General features: G+C 41.3%; 2 protein-coding genes across 2 annotated transcripts; both read right to left on the bottom strand.

The window, feature by feature from the left end:
- Positions 1–4: 4 nt before the first annotated feature.
- On the bottom strand, positions 5–4716 carry LOC104418860 (chromatin remodeling protein SHL). Its single transcript, XM_010030323.3, has 5 exons — positions 4557–4716; positions 4096–4441; positions 3630–3698; positions 624–759; positions 5–363 (listed from the first exon to the last, which is right to left on the bottom strand). The coding sequence occupies exons 1-5, from the start codon at positions 4627–4629 to the stop codon at positions 337–339; spliced, it is 651 nt and encodes a 216-aa protein (XP_010028625.1). The 5' UTR covers positions 4630–4716; the 3' UTR covers positions 5–336.
- Positions 4717–7506: 2790 nt separating this feature from the next.
- LOC104418859 (RNA-binding protein 28) lies at positions 7507–15850 on the bottom strand. Its single transcript, XM_010030322.3, has 18 exons — positions 15724–15850; positions 15533–15593; positions 15396–15432; positions 14025–14155; positions 13869–13949; positions 13677–13776; positions 12811–12944; positions 11691–11830; positions 11417–11467; positions 11245–11327; positions 11116–11170; positions 10927–11041; positions 10141–10660; positions 9853–10066; positions 9673–9743; positions 8862–9030; positions 8593–8722; positions 7507–8408 (listed from the first exon to the last, which is right to left on the bottom strand). Exons 1-18 carry the CDS (start codon positions 15823–15825, stop codon positions 7690–7692), a joined length of 2913 nt encoding a protein of 970 aa, XP_010028624.2. The 5' UTR covers positions 15826–15850; the 3' UTR covers positions 7507–7689.
- Between the last annotated feature and the right edge of the window lie 285 nt (positions 15851–16135).

Raw genomic sequence — 16135 nt, 5'->3', positions numbered from 1 at the left:
ACGAGCAACTCAAACTTTAGAGGGATCAATTACCTCTATAACCCAGATGTATCTATTGCTCTTACACAGATAAGTTTACTTGTCAGAATAATACATGAGCTACGAGGTGAGATATAAACAAGAAAACCAGAAGAAATGGTATCTACATAATTACAGATGATTAACACGTTTTCTTGACCTAAGCAAAACAGGGTTGACTCCCAATCAAACAAAGTACAGACCACAGATTTTCACACCAGCTTATCCTCCTACAGACTCCAAACTAAAACAGCAGATTTTGTCATGGAGTGCTTTTGAATCCAAACTTAGAAGACATCTACCCATTTTATACAGTCGTCACCTCCGCCGACGTTTTGTATCCACCTGAAAATCAGCAACAGAAACATAATTTGATGTCAAATAGGGGAACAAAATGGACTTTACCTTTGGATGAATTGAACACCAAGCACTAATAAAACTTCATGATAGACACACAAGGATAGTATAAATGACAGGAGAAAACAAATCTCGATTATCAATCTATCTCAGGGAATAACTTGTTCAGGCAGGCACTGAAGTCAACTAGTTCGCGCGATAATGAACCAAATAAGTAAACAGACCATTGCCGAAATAACTCAACTAACCTTTGTATCTGCAACAAGCCTGGAAGCAGAGTGAATATTTTGCAGCTTTTTTCCTTCTGCTGAGCAACTTTCACAGAAGAAGTGGTCAAGTCTTTTGGCTTCATCTACCGACATGTCTATACAAGTAGGATGAAACCTGAATCAAAAGAAGACCATGCTAAAGTTTGCACCGATCATTTTCTTAAAGTAACATGCATACTTCATCTTTATATGTTCTTTTTGTGAATTTGCTAATTCGCCATGCTTTGTATGGAAATAGTTATGCAGTCAACTGGGTTTGTTTCTTTGCTTACTTTTGTGGTGCCGCAGTGGAAGTGGTGTTTGAGGATGAGAACCCAGATCCAATCCAGAAAAAAGAGAGGGAGGCAGAGAGGGGGAGAGAGAGAGAGATATGCAGCAGGCCAATAAAGCTAATACGCAGGAAAGAAGTCACTACTCTCACTACTCCATATTTTGTCTATTTGACTTGGCTCCAGCTATCAAGCCAACTATCAGTATTATTTTCTGAACCATCTCAAGAGACTATATCTGCTCATATGAATATCTGATGGACCAGTCGCAAAACAAGAGGCTGACAGTTTTTTAAGAACTTGCTCAATCTTAATTTACATCAGAGTCCCTTACAAGACAGTTACTATGATGGATGCCTTACTCGGATCAGATCATACCACATTTTTCACTGTAAATGGTAAAGCTGCCAAAGGCTCTTAACCTGCACACTTAATAGGGAAGTGGTTTATCCATTGACTGCTTGTTCTAATGGATAATGGTAGCACTCAAAGATAATATTCTAATGTCATCTGCTAATATCTACGGAACTTTAACAAATGCAAATAGATGATTGCAGTGTCCACTCTGGCACTGGCCATAGTAACAAAAATCAAGAGATCATACACCAATTCCACTTCCAATGATATCGGGAGGTCAGTAATTTTCACCATGGGTGCTGAATTACTTAGCTATATATTGCAAAAGTGACCAAATAAAAAACTTGACTTCTAACAGTAGAATCACCAGCAATATATTGAACTTTTATACAAATCACTCTTGAGACTTTCCTCAACAAAACTATACCTTTTCCCTCTTTCCATTGACCCTTCCCAAGAAATACAATATTCATGACCTTAATCACTCATCATGACAATATTGACCAAAATTACCCCGACATGAGCTTCTCCTATATATTAAAAGGATCCACACATTCCAACTACCACAGAGATATTTGGATGTTCCGAACTAATTATATAATTAACTTTTAGAAATAGCAACTGTGGGCAATACAAAAATCCAAAAGAATGTTTAGATAAATCATAGAAAATGACAAGTATTGGCCCACAGAAGACAAGGAAGCTACACTAAATACTAGAGATAGCATGCTTAATAACCATTTCTCCTTTCATCAACAATTTCTTTGCATAAATAGTCTTATCCAAGACGTCAACATAATCCTTGGTAACTGAAACATTGTCCATCCATTCAACCTTCCAAAACATGTGTTGCATACGCACCAGTAAAGATTAATACTTACCCACAACAACTAGTGACCACTTAGAGCAGCTCAGTCAGGATTAACACTGACATCATGACAAACTTTAAAAAATGCAGTGAGAACGGCCAAAAAGTTCAGTAGGAACAAGAATAACCACTAAATCTTGCATTTACTGCCCTCAGATTCCTCCAACTAATCCTTCCTCCCCCTCTAACATGGATAATGCGACACATTCACATGCCAAAAGATGCATTTTGCCAGCTTGTGGCATCTATCCTGAGTGCATATAATGTTTGTGCAAGAAAAAAGACAAACAAGGGCTTGTGGGTATAATGTCAATAAAAATGTACAGTTAATCCCAAATGGAGAAAAGCCAACCATTACATACAAAAGTGAGTGAAAAGCAGAAACCTACTTTGCATGCTCTTTTTCTTTCTTAGCATTTTTTTTTTTTACAATCATAAGCTTTCATAGATGTTACCGGAAATTGTGCACAAGAGTGTCAAGGTGGGGTAAATATATTACTAAGGGCTGAAACCAACAAAAACGTAGTCACAGTTCCTTGACTGCCACAAAAATTGTGTTATGCTTTATTAAGAGACGAGTAGCATTTTCCATTAAAACACGCTGGTTTTGTAATCTCACCTTGCACCCTTTTTCAACCAAAAAAATTTAAAAAAAAAAAAATCAAAGTGATACAATCCATGATATACCCTTAATCTTCGTGGAGATGCCCCCGACACATAGCCCATATATCCCACCAAAATGTAACTTTCCTTTTATGGCTCAGGACGTGTGCTTTATTAGGTTATCAATCTAGATGATAGACAAACGGAATTAATGAGACCTTAGAACCAGGTCAGGTGGCACCTGTAATACCCAATCATAATGATACTCTCCCACTCTCAAACTTTTTTGCATTTGCTATAGCATAAGTAAATTTATTTTTAACAACTGTCTTTTCACCAAAGAGGAATACATTTCCAATGAACTGATACTTGCCTGGTTCCAACATAACCTGCCCAAGGATATGCAAGACCTTTCAGCAACATTCCATTCCAGACTCACCAAAAACAAAAGAAAGTAGATTTATTATTCTTTATATGAAGTCCACTTTCCAATACCCACCACAGTTAGATCGTGGACAAATTTGTTCACATGATGAACTTCTTTTTCCTTCTTTGCTCAGCTAACACTAGTTGATGAAAGTTTCCAGACGCAGGAAGTAGAAAATGAGAAGGAGCATCCCAACTTGGACTTTCAAGCAAAGCTGTCGAGGACAAAAAGTCAATACCACTACACAGCACCGTGTTTTTCTTTTTCTTTCCATTTTTTCTTTTCATGGGACATCCATCTCAGTGTTAATTTAACCCTGCCCTCATCGACCAAGTAAATAGTACTACCAACTTGAGCCATTGATAAAAACCAAATGAACCCTACGTTTCAAGTAGCCTCATCAAGAAGTAAGGTCCTATCTACAATGGATCAAGAGACATGTCCAGAGGCTTCCAGCTTACCAATCAGTGCAGCCCTCGCACTGAACCATTAGATCATCAGGATTATAAGGCATTTCGCATTTGCAATACCTGCCAAGTCGACACGAGCCAGAATTTAGGGTCCCGTCTCAGTCCAGCACTAACATTCAAATCACTAAAGAGAACTTGATTGACGAACATGTATATCCCAGGTCAATGCATTCTTCACTGAAGATAATAAAATACGAAAACCAATCATTTCTATAATCTGCACCAAGATCAATATTTGCTTATCTATTTCCGCATAAGCCGATAAGGGAAACTCGTTCGCCAAGTTGAAATGAAAATGGTCGCGAAGTAAAAGAAAAAACAAAAAAAGACCGGACATTTTCGCTTTCCACGGCAAAACCAAAGGAGTTCAACGAAAAATCAAACCTAAACTCAATGAACCATATAAGAAAAACGAGGCAGGAGCTCAAAAAACCCGAAATTTCTATACCAAACTTACACGGCCACTCTGTCGGGATTAAACGCGCCGGTGGAGGAATTATACTCGAAGCGGCAGAAGAAGTCCTCGTTCCCGACGGCGTCGAGCTTGGTGTAGCTCTTGAAGGTGTGGACCGTGCACTTGCCCTCGATCGTGTCGGCGCTCTGGATGTCGTAGTGGTCGGAGAGGAACACCTCCTTGGAGCCGTGGAACTGGCGCCGCCCCCCGATCGACTCCTCGGGCCGGTAATACCACCGCACGTGCACCTTCACGTTGGTCCCGCGAACGTCCGACTCGATCCGCTCGATCCTCGCCACGTAGGAGGGCTTCGCCGGGTCCGACGGCCGCATCAGGACGCAGTCGCCGACTGATCGGAGAGAGGGGACGGGCCACAAAAAAAAAAAAAAAACGCACGCGACGGTGAGGAGGAGCGGCGGCCCACGGCGGAGCGGGAAGCGGCGAAGGGAAGGGAGGGGGCTTACCTCGGACGGATTTGTTGATGGATTTGACTGTGTAGGATTCGAGCGTGCGCCTCGGAGCTTTGGCCTTGGCCATGGATTACAGTACCGGACAAGGAGAAGGAGGGACTGAAGGAGAGAGAAGAAGAGAAAGGCAGACCGAGGCGGACCAAAAAAAAAAAAAAACATTTTTTCCTTCGATTTTTCGTTTTTTTTTTTTTTTTTAAAAGGAAATGGTTGGTCTCCCTTGTTGGACGACTCGGGCTGCGATCCGGTGCGACGCGTACGGCCCGCGTGGGGTGGTGCTCGATTCGATCGGGCCTATCGCCGTTTTCCGGGTCGGGTCTCATGGTTACGTGGAGGGAGGTGATTGGATGGGGTGACGCCGCGACGGTGCTCCTTTGCTTCGGCACCTGGGCTCTGTGTGAATGGAAAGGGCGAGGGGGTCCACGAAAGTCCATTGCCTCCTCTCCTGATTTGTGTCCGCCTTTGTTTTTCTTCGATAATGTCTGGATTTTTTTTTTTTTATTCCCCGCTCTCTCTCTCTCTCTCCGTTGAATTTTTAATTGTTAGATTCGATGTGATCTTTTGGTGAATCATCGAAAGAAACTCGCTGTTATTTCGAAATATTATTTGTTTAATCGAATCTTAAACTCCTTTTTTCATTCAGGGCATGAGCATATACATAATCTCGACAAATCTTGATTAGGTATAAACAGGAAGTGTACTTATCACTTATCAGGGATTGTCTCTCTCCTATTTTCCTGTTCTCGAAACTACAAGTAGAGCTAAGAAATAAGAAACGCGGATCTCACAGATGAGACGCGCTGATAGGATTTGGGACACAAAAATTACAGACGTTGCAGGGCAATTTAAAACATTTTGCAAATGTTAAAAGATAGTCGTCGCTCCTATCGAGCAAAAGCCCACGAAAAAACATTGGGGGCAGAGAACGGAAGAATATTCCTCGATGAATTCGCTAAAAATGGCGAGGTTTGGTCATTTGGTGGTTGGCAATCGGTTTTTGACAAAGGGTGCAGCATTAAACATGGCTAAACTTCGAAAAAACAAGGAGGAGGAGGAGAAATAATCGGCCTGGCATTATCACATCAAGTCAAACCGCGTCCCTTCTCCGATGACATCGCAGGCTGAAATTTCAAATCTTAGATCGTGCGATTCCACACGACATTCATATCGATCCCTGTATCTTAAATGAGACGAGGAAACATTCGCCCGGATCGAGGAGAAACGGAGGAAAAGGAGGAAAACATGGAGAAAAAAAAAGGTTGGGGCGGGGAAAGAACCTGTACGGAACGAGATGGCGGGGGTAGTAGGGAGTGGAAATCTCTCTCTCTCTCTCTCTCTCTCTCTCTCTCTCTGTGTGCGGCCAACGTCTCTAGAAAGTAGCGAAGTTAGTGGTCGGGACCATCATGGAAGTATGCCAAGAAACCCGAATTGTTGACCTCTCCTTTTCGTTGGACTACTTTCCGAATCGCGTGCTCGAGAGCAGGCGGGGAGCCGTACCCCCAAAGAACAGGAAATCTAAAGTGACAAGATTAGGCAATCCTCCGGTGAGGAGATAAGATTATTCCCCCTGTGATACAACGGTTTCCATTTTATGAACTCGAATTGATTGACCATATCCACCACCAATGTCCACTCCCATATCAGACAAGCCCTTGCTCCTCGTCTTCTTCTCTCACGGCGGTTTCCGACATTAGAGAGTGAAGCCGGGAGGTCAAATCCCCCCCGCGGCAACTAGAACCGGATTGAAGCGGTGGTGGATGCGGACGTAACTCAGTCCGTCCTATAGACATGATGCCTTTCGTCCATAGACGTCGTTCTTGGCTATGTCGGCAAGGGATTCCTAGAAAAACACGAGCACAAAAGCGGGTCCGAGCCCTAACCATGCCAGGCGGGAGCATCGAGTTCACATGAAACATCGATAATGGAGAAAGACACAATTTGAAAAATGGGGAGTTGCCTCGTTGGTCCTGCGGGGCTACAGTGATCAACGTAACGTACTGAAAAGAGCAGTCCCCTTTTTTTCTGCCGATGGTGGGACACCACCCCCCTTGACTTCTTTTCCTTTTCCAAGTTTTGAAGGAAGGCTGAGCCTGCTGCAATTCAAGGACCATCATGATTCAAAAGCACTGACATACACGTTTCTTCCGAGAAGATGGTCGGTGTACTTTCGCCAAGATGTGGCAAATGTAGGGAGGTCCGTGGGCTTTTCTAGGATCCATCGAGAGAACGCGCGAAAACTCGACAGATATTACGAGCAAGCGAGGACTCCTCTCCTTCTTTAGCTGAAGGTTCTAGAGAGATTGGAGATCCATTCAGCAAGGATTCTTGGGAACACCCTCTAATTAGAAAACGACGAGAGTGTTCTTGAATTAAAGGGACATCCATTGCATGGACAAGTCGCGACGGACGGAGTCCTTCGACGACATCCCCTTCGTTGAATTCCACCTTATCACCCAAATTAGCAAAAAGAAAATAACCTGTAGAGGAAAGAAAATCCAAAAACAAAAATGGGAAATGGAGTCTAATCGCCATTAACTTTACCAACATGACCAGAGAATCAGCCCAGACGCCCTCAGCACACAATGCACAACCCGTAGGTGTCGCCACTAATGAATTCGTAAAGATGGAATTTCAATTTACTGCATTTGAAATGGTTTTAAGGGATTCGACCAATTCCAGAAGCATCCAACTGTTGATTGATTAATTCGTCCTCGATTAGGTCAAGAATGTCCCGTGATGAATCTGACTGCAGATCTGGAGCTGCTGCAAGCTCTTGGCTTCCAAATAGAGGTACAAGTCTGATCAAAGAGACGAATTTTGAAAGTCTCTCTACTTTGATCATTTGGGGCGACCGCCATTGACCCCTAAACTCAACATTCGTTAATTCCAAGTATAGTCTAATTAATTTACATTCCCATGTTTCTCGGGAATTGACATGGCAGACCGGGAACAGACAAGTGAGGCTTTCATAGATATGAAATAACAGGAGTCGTCCAGGGACCAAAAAAACCAGATCCATCACTCTGTAAAATACGAATAAATCAACTTTACCGCACAAAGTTTCTTGCGTAAAGGAGAATGCTAATACACCAAAAGAATACATAAAATGCTACAAAGCCTCAAAGCAAAATTAAGATTCGAACCACCTACTTCGCTTCTTAGAAGCATCCTTCAGTCCGTCACCTTTACCAGGTCTTTGTTGCGAAAACTTAGCTCTATATTGCTCAATTAACCGATCAAGTTTGTCTACCGCCTCTTTCTTAGGCGGTTCCTTTATTTTCTTCGGCCTTCGACCTTTTCTCAAATTTGCATTGCCATGTTGTTCGTCCATTTGTTCTTGCAGCTTTCTCTTTCTGGGTACCACCTTTGATTCAAGCGATTCCTTTTTGCTGTTCCCTCCAGGTGTGACCTCACCTTTGAACAATCGTCTGCCATCAGCTTGCTTCAGTTCCAGCTTACCCTTCGGTTTCCTTTTTGATCCTCCCACACGTTTCTCATTTGAATTCTCTAATTTTTCTTCAGATGGAATTGTCTTTTCCATCTTATTTGCCAGATTACGACTCCGCTTCCAACTAGCGATATGTGCTTTAGCAGCACCTTCACTAGGTTGCAAACTTTCATTCCGATAAGCCCCTTGCGAATCTTTCTGTGATCTATCTTCACCCCTGAACTTACGTTTCTTAGACTTATTGGGTGGAGGGGCATTGTCATAATCTTCTGGCCCCATGCCTTCAGGATCATTCAGGGAGCTTTGTTGGAGAGCTTGTAGTTTAGCTTTCCTTTGCTTTAGCGTTTGCACATTGTCTAGGGCAAATGCAACAATTGGCCGATGTTGGGGTCCAAAAGTTTCTGGAGGAAACATTAGATAATAACATCAGATCTAGAGCATAAGAAATTAGTGAAGGAACATTATAGTAGTATGTGGGAGGAGAACCTCCTCAATGCCCTCTCTCTCTCTCTCTCTCTCACGCACCCACCCACACACGACCCCATAAACCTACAATCAAAATAGGACACTTTAGGATGACCTTACCAGGATTATTATTCAGTACTCTCAGGGCCACAAGTGCGTGCTGGTGTTCGGTAAATTCAACGAAAGCAACTCCACGTGAGTGATCCTTTGTGACAACTTTACCTTTCTTGATGTTCTTCAGGAACTTTATCTGCACGAGAAATATAAATACAAACTACATTTAGTAGATGAGAAATGGCAACAATAGACTAAGTGTCCTTATTTGACTATTTATTTGTTGTTTTGCCAAAAGACAAAGGGAAACGCTTCAGTAAACAATACTTACTGACCTGTCTAATGTCTGGCTTTTGCTTTGTAGCTCGTGAGGTAACTGCTTCAAAGCACAGCTTTTTAAGTTCTTTTTCAGTCATTGACTTTGGCAAGTTATAAATAACAAGTCTGGTCCTTGAAACGTGAAAATTTGGAGATTGCAGCTTAGTCATCTTCTCCCTCTCCAGCCTGGAAAGGACCAGAATATCATTAACCCAATTGCTGAAGACACACACTACAAGAGTTACCATCATTAGCATCTAATAGAAGTGCCATCGTTCACCATCATGCATCCTCTTCTACACATACTACAGGAAATAATTATATTGCATGTGCCGGATTCAACTAGCACCAGGAAGATGTAAAATGGGTACAATCACCTGTCTTCATGCATTCAAATCTGTAATATCTATTCTTGAAACCAATAATTAAAATCACAAACCAGTTATTATAAACATATTGGAAGATCCTCTGGCAAACTGATGCAAACGAAGATCGATGTTTCAATGAGAATAAACTCAAGAGTCTAACTTTAAGACATCTGGGTACCTGTGATAAAAGATGTTCCAGTCGAATCAAATGATTACAGCGTAACTTTGCTGAAGAAAATCAGTCAAATCGTTGCTATGATAGTTATGAGACACTTCTGACAATCTATTGTTTGTACGGATTGGTAATCGACCATGTACTAAGAAGCAAAAGAGGAATAAGAAGGCCGGGTAAACAGACAAGTTGGAGGTGAAGGTCCAAAATAAAGTCAAGCATCTCCACAACAGAACATATGACAAGCAAAAGAAAGAATAAAGCTGCATCAGAAGGGAAGAGACTTACCCTTTACGTTTGGCCATATCACTCTCTGAAACACCTTCAGCTGCGGCCGATCCTTCAACAACAAGTCCTTCCTGTTTACAGATTGACAACAATCTGTTAGCCAAGCTTTTCGAAAATATGGTCCATGAGCATGTTAAAACACAAGCACACCAAGGTTGGACAACTGTTTGAGCTGTCTACCTTTGCCAGGTAAAGGTGGCGGTGGTCATGATCCTCAGTTTTGGCCTTGTCCAACTCCTTCTGATGGGCTGACTTCTTATCCAAGGCCCTCAGAATAGTTAATGGTCTACCTTTCAAAAATATCCCCACACCAGATGTTACACTGGCTGCTGATATTGCAGCATTAGCTGCATCTACTGCTTTAAATTTGAGAAAACCCGTGCCCTTCGGCCGCCTGCCACAAAGAATTGGGTGAAACCATAGACAAACAACAAATAGAAGCAAATTGAAGGAAATTATGGTCCATACTGGGTAATTTTGTGAAGAACCGGAACAAATGATTGCACATCCCCAAATCCAGAAAACCGTTGCCTCACTTCTTCAGTGTCAACATCGAAAGGCAGGTTGCTTATAAAAATAGTTCTTAGCAAATCGTCATCCACATCTGTTTGCTGCACATCTTTCATTTTATGTTTACCAGAACTTTTAGCTTCACCAACAGATGAACAATTGACAGCCTCAATTGCAACATCATTGGTTTCCTTAGAACTTCCATTTTCCTCTCTTTTAAGCTGCTCCAAACTCTCACTGTTAGGGTGACTTCCTCTACCAGAAGATGTGATCAAATTTTGAAGAACTTTCCTCGCAATATCAGCTTCGTCATCAAAATTTAACTCTGCCTGAGTATCTTCTATTCCAGTTGCATCCGGATTCTCCACTCCAACATCATCCTCGTCAGATAGTAGGGTTCCTTTTCCTTCATCAGCAACATCATCCTCCAGATCTTCACTACTACTACCACCTTCCTCTTCTGTTTCTCTTTCCTGTCCTGCAAAATCCAGCAACCACATTACACTGAATGTGCATTTAGATCATAAGATCCCCATACAAATGGGCCATTGAGATGACATATTAAGAAAAAAATTTCTTTAAGTTCCAGTTTTCTGAATTTGTTTTCTCATAGAATAACTTGGATAAAATGAAGGAAAAATGTTCATCAGTCAAATTCACAAGTTACTGCCAGTTTCCTTAAGAAAGACTCCATTACACGAAAGATCTAATAACCAAATTTTATATAAGCAAATGCTGACTTACCATCTGTAGGGGCAGCAATAACAGCACTGACACCATGATATACCTTCTTTGGAACAGCCCAATCAACCGCTATAGTTCTTTTACCGAACACACTCCCATTGAACTTTAGGATGGCCTGCAAGAAAGAATAGATATCAATTTTACAATGCCAGCCTAAAAAATTCTGAAAGTGGTAATGTGAAGCCATACATTTTCTGCATCACTTTTGCACGTGAATTTCACAAACGCAAAACCCTTAGACAACCTGCAAAACCCAATCATAGTTAAGCAAAAGAGCATAGTCCTAGTTACATTTGATAACAAGTGATGAGAATTTACCCTGTCTCAGAATTTTGAGGAATAAAGACATCCCACACAAACCCTGCCGCTGAAAACATCTCTTTTATGTCATCATTTTTTACCTGCACTCACCAAAAGATATTTGCTCAGAAGATGAGCTCTGCCCACCAGGAAAGCAGCAGCAGGGTTGGGATAATGCATATAATATCACCTTGAATGGAAGGTTTCTTATAATGAGCTTCCATTTCTGAGTTTTTGAGCCCTGCCAAACAAATTAGACAATCACTCACGTTTCTTCATGATAATAGGTAAGGATTGGAACAGCTCAGGCCAATTATATACAATATTCCGACCGAAAAAAATTATTTGCCACATAAAAACTGATATATAGCTGCAGTATCAATAAGCAGTATACACAAATTTGTCTCCAGGGTGTACTTTGGGCAAACAACAAACAATAGAATAATATAAGGTTATGCCTTTACCTCCCCACCCAGCTGTCGTGCCCATACAGTCACTCCATTAATCTCTTTTTGATGTAACATTGCAACAACGCTTCGAGCTGATTTAACACTTGTAAAGAGAACGGCAGAAGCATCCATTCTACATCCATCTTGTGCAAGGCCTGGTATGTTACAAATAACGACCAGTTTAGAATGCCAACCCAAGAAAGTTATATTTCCAAATCACAACATAACACAACTTCGATTAGTTAGGTGTGTTCAACAAGAAACATTGTCAATCCTACCAGCAACATAGCCCACACTTATCAGAGCCATGCCCTTTCGAGACATCTTTTAACAGGAAATACAAAAATTGTAATATTTATTTTAACTAAGTCTAGAATAGCTAATGTAAATCCTGCATTTCCTTGCTGAATGCACTTTACATCATATTGAATGTGCAAATAACAGAGCCCAGAGGTAATATTCATAACTCCCCTCTTCCTTAACAAAGTTCATTAGCTTCATCATTCTTGAAGGCACATATCTATCATTTTGTCCTCTACCTTAGTAGATATTCGCATTATATCAAGAGGATTGTACTAACTGTTCTCCGTGGCACTGCAGTTCATTGTTAAGTTGTGGTTACAGTGCCAGCACTAGTGGGGTACCGCCAGTAAGGTTGTGGCAAAGGAGGAGATATTCTTGCTGATGCAAGAAATGCTGGCAACAGAGGGCTCGCAAGGAGGGTTCAGATAATTATTGCAACGATAAAAAATAGCATGCACATGCAACACTAGGCGTAGGGAAGGCAGAAGAAGAGTAGCTACTGGCACAGTGTTGGTTGTGAATGATACTCCTATATTTGTGTCCATCAGGAAAAATGGGCAAATATGTTCTTCAATAATATGTGCACCTAGTTGTCAAGTTATTTTGCACCTCCAAGTTAGTTGCCGAGACATTGATTGATTACATTCCACTAAAGCGGTACAGATGGGGTTTGAGATCTCATCAGGCCCATTAAAATATTACTATTCAAAATATTTAACTGAGATATGGGAAAGGATAAGGCGAGAAGGTGAGAGAAAACCAATTATTAAGAGAAACGAAGAGCAAGACCAAGATGACAACAAATAGAGTGTAACTGCAAAGGTGCACTTACCATGTTGTTCAAGATCTTTTTCAGGAAGTGGATATGACACAGAACACACTGTCCCAATCTCCTTTGCCTTACTATGAACCTGGTCAGCCATTTTAGCACTTACAAGACCACCAAATATGATGGTCCTCGCAACCCTTCAGAACACCAACATACAAACTGATGTCATTGCATTCACATTAACACACAACATTCTATAATTCTCTGGATCAGTATTTATAGAAAATGAAAGAGCTCTAAAAGTATATTTCAAAGGGAAGTTTACAGGGTAGAAAATTTGTGTTCCTCACACAGTTGAATAAGATTTCCTCTACAGAAACTATCAGCAAGTTCATATGTACCAATCATCTGATAAAAGAAGTACAAAACCAATGCACCAGCACAATCGAGTAAAAACAACATGGTCTTGCCCAACACAAATGAATGTGTCGCACCCTAATTCAAACTTAGGATCTACCTATATTCAAGTTCTTTACCCGTAATCAATGGTTGACCTCCATCTTGAAATTCTGGGAGATGTTATCACAAATGAAGGTCAAACCAACTTACTACCTTTTCACTAGTATCAGAAAGCACTCACAACCCTGACTCGCCCCAGAAAAATGTGCCAGTGAATTAATGCAAGGGACACTGATAATCACCTTTGAACAAGTGGCATCCATCAGGATTTGTCCAAAAAATATCTAGCAGCTTGATAATCATTACAGTATATCTTGCACAAAAACTCCAGGGAAGAATACTTTATGAGATTGACCCAAATAAAATAAGTCAAATTTGTTCCTCTCCCACATGATCAATGATCTAAAAAGCTACTCAAACAACCATCTTTTTCAACAGAAGGTCAAGAAGCTTAATATAACAATCAGTACCTTTGCTTTTCTGAGCATTTCTCATTATCAGATAAATTACGGCACAGTGTAGCTGCTTTTTGAGATACAACAGCTGCTTTTTGAGATACAACAGGTCTATCTGAGTTCAAGGGAAAATATATGGTTAATCGAAAAAGTGATAATGTGCAATACATGACATACAGTAAATAATGAATAATCAAAGAATGAAACCTTTTTCCTGTAACTCCAAAGCAGGCTCGGTTGTCCTGTGAGATTTACTGTCCTTAGCTTTTTTTGATTCCACAGCATCATCTGAGAAAATCAACGAATAGGAGTGAGCATATCAAATGCAGGGTGCTTGTATTATGATAAGAGCATTGCATCAACCTTGATTGACTTGTGCTCGACGCTGTTCAAGGGGGGCCCGATGCATAGCATGTTTTACTCCGATTTTACGACCACCAACCAAAGAACCATTCCTAGTCTCAATAGCACGGTTTGCGTCTTCAGAAACAGCACTGTAAGGCAGTGATAAACATTACAATACATATGGAGAATGTGAGCCTTCAGGAAATAGTCAGCATGGAAGTAAAGCAATAATTAATTGATTTATGTACATTAAAAAAAAAAGGTAAATGATTCCAGCATATAAACATGAAATCCATCCAACCAAATAATTTTCGAGTCTAAACAACCTGTGTGAAATTGACAGATGGTTCAAAAATTACCAGAATATGGTCTTGCAACAAAAATTCCTGCCTAGAAGAGAGAGCATGGTACAATAACTACTGCTATATTGCAACAGATGTGTTCACAGCAATGGCATGACATTGGCAATTTGGCAAACAGTAGAGCAGTATTTTTGTAATTTTGCATTAACATTCTCATCAGTTAGATTTTCAAATCTGCATCAGAAACTATCAAAATGCATCAAAGAGCGCTGGAACTGCAAAATGTCCTGTCAAACACATTATTTAAGGCATGTTTAGTTTGTCCTCAAATCAGTACTATCTCAACATGCATAAAAATAAACTTTAAACTGTCTGGTCTCAACGCATTATGCAAGTTCTGTCCAGTTTGTAGTCAAACATGAATATAACAACATGCATTTCCTTCAATTATAAGAGCAGCCAAGTGTCATCTCTTTCTTATGTTTGGGCTTTACAAAGTTGATCTACATGTCATGATTCTCAATTGAACCTTAAAATAACTATCTCGCTTGTTGTCATTCATAGTATGACAGCCAAAATCATATGGAAATCTTTAAGCATAGACTACTAACTAGTATCAGAGTCAAAGGAAATCGTGGATAACTTCCAACGGTTCAGCCAATATAAATATTTCATATCTGTGAACTGTACTTAACAAAGGAAGTTAGCGGTAAATTTGCAACCCTGACTGGAAAAGTAACTAAATTGGAAAGAGAGCTCATCAACGGCATCTAGAATCACAAGAGCTACCCGAATATGCAGAACTACAGAAAACAGTGCAGTAATTGCATTAGAATGGACCTCAAATTCCTCTGTATTCAATTAAGCTACGGCACCTTATTAGCTTTGCTAAATCGTGCTCCACCTCAACCTCTCCACATTCGGGAGAAAATAAAGGAAACGACAAGTTGACCGAACAAATTGAAGACACACAACGAATCCTAGGGCAATGAAGATTCAGCTTATATCATGCTACGCCGCAATTAGCAGCCGACAAATCGATGACATATTCAAGTCTTCCAAGGGAAGGCCATCGCCGGAGACTTACAATTGAACGAAGGCGAATCCTCGATGCTCGTTGGAACCTGCGACAAGAAAACAAGTCAACAACAAAACCCCTCTCTCCAGTACATGCCCGAACGCGCGAAAACACGGAAGCTCGGATATCATCACGCATTCCCTCACCTTTCTTGGTCACCATGAAACAGCGCCTGATCGGACCGACGTCGCTGAACGCCTCCTCGAGCTGAAAAAGATCGAAACAGAGAGCCCGGGAATTACAAAAAAAACGCTCCTCGATCGGACAACGCGCGCGCGCGGCCGCGAAAAGAGACCGCCGCCGGCGAGCATCTTCCGAGAGGGAGGAGGAGGAGTACCTGAGCGTTGGTGAAGGAGTAAGGCAAGTTGGAGACGAAGACGGTGGACGGCGAGTGAGCGCCGGGAGCTCCATCTTTGGCTTGCTTCTTGTTCTTCCCCATCGCCGCTGCAGGAAGCCAAACCTCACGCCGACGTGCCAGGGTTTAACGTCCGGACAAGGAAGGAGTTCATGGATTTCGGGTCGGTTCGGGTCGGTTCATTGGCCCTTGTTACGAACGAGGCGGGTTTGGGTTTATGGGTTTTGAATTTGGGCCGCTTCGACCCAGATGGAGATAGAGAGGAGAACAAGAAGTATGGGTTGGGCTTGACCGATTTGTCCTGAAAGAATCCCTTTAGGCCCAGAATGAAAGAACCTGAATTATTACGCTTTTTTTTTTTTGTAAGCGATCTGTAATATTTACGTTGAGTTAA

This window comes from Eucalyptus grandis, chromosome 9 (assembly GCF_016545825.1).
Source record: "Eucalyptus grandis isolate ANBG69807.140 chromosome 9, ASM1654582v1, whole genome shotgun sequence".
Lineage (NCBI taxonomy): Eukaryota > Viridiplantae > Streptophyta > Magnoliopsida > Myrtales > Myrtaceae > Eucalyptus > Eucalyptus grandis.
The sequence above is the reverse complement of the archived record's forward strand: the minus strand, read 5'-3'. Positions and strand labels throughout refer to the sequence as shown.

Coding starts and splice junctions, on each gene's coding strand:
- LOC104418859 (XM_010030322.3), bottom strand. CDS start 15,825: ATGGGGAAGAACAAGAAGCAAGCCAAAGATGGAGCTCCCGGCGCTCAC. Junction 9,031..9,672: donor GATATGGCCAAACGTAAAGG/GTAAGTCTCTTC, acceptor GGTCCTTTCCAG/GCTGGAGAGGGAGAAGATGA. Junction 8,723..8,861: donor AAAAGCCAGACATTAGACAG/GTCAGTAAGTAT, acceptor TTTCTCGTGCAG/ATAAAGTTCCTGAAGAACAT.
- LOC104418860 (XM_010030323.3), bottom strand. CDS start 4,629: ATGGCCAAGGCCAAAGCTCCGAGGCGCACGCTCGAATCCTACACAGTC. Junction 4,442..4,556: donor CATCAACAAATCCGTCCGAG/GTAAGCCCCCTC, acceptor CTCTCCGATCAG/TCGGCGACTGCGTCCTGATG. Junction 364..623: donor GGCTTGTTGCAGATACAAAG/GTTAGTTGAGTT, acceptor GCTGATTTTCAG/GTGGATACAAAACGTCGGCG.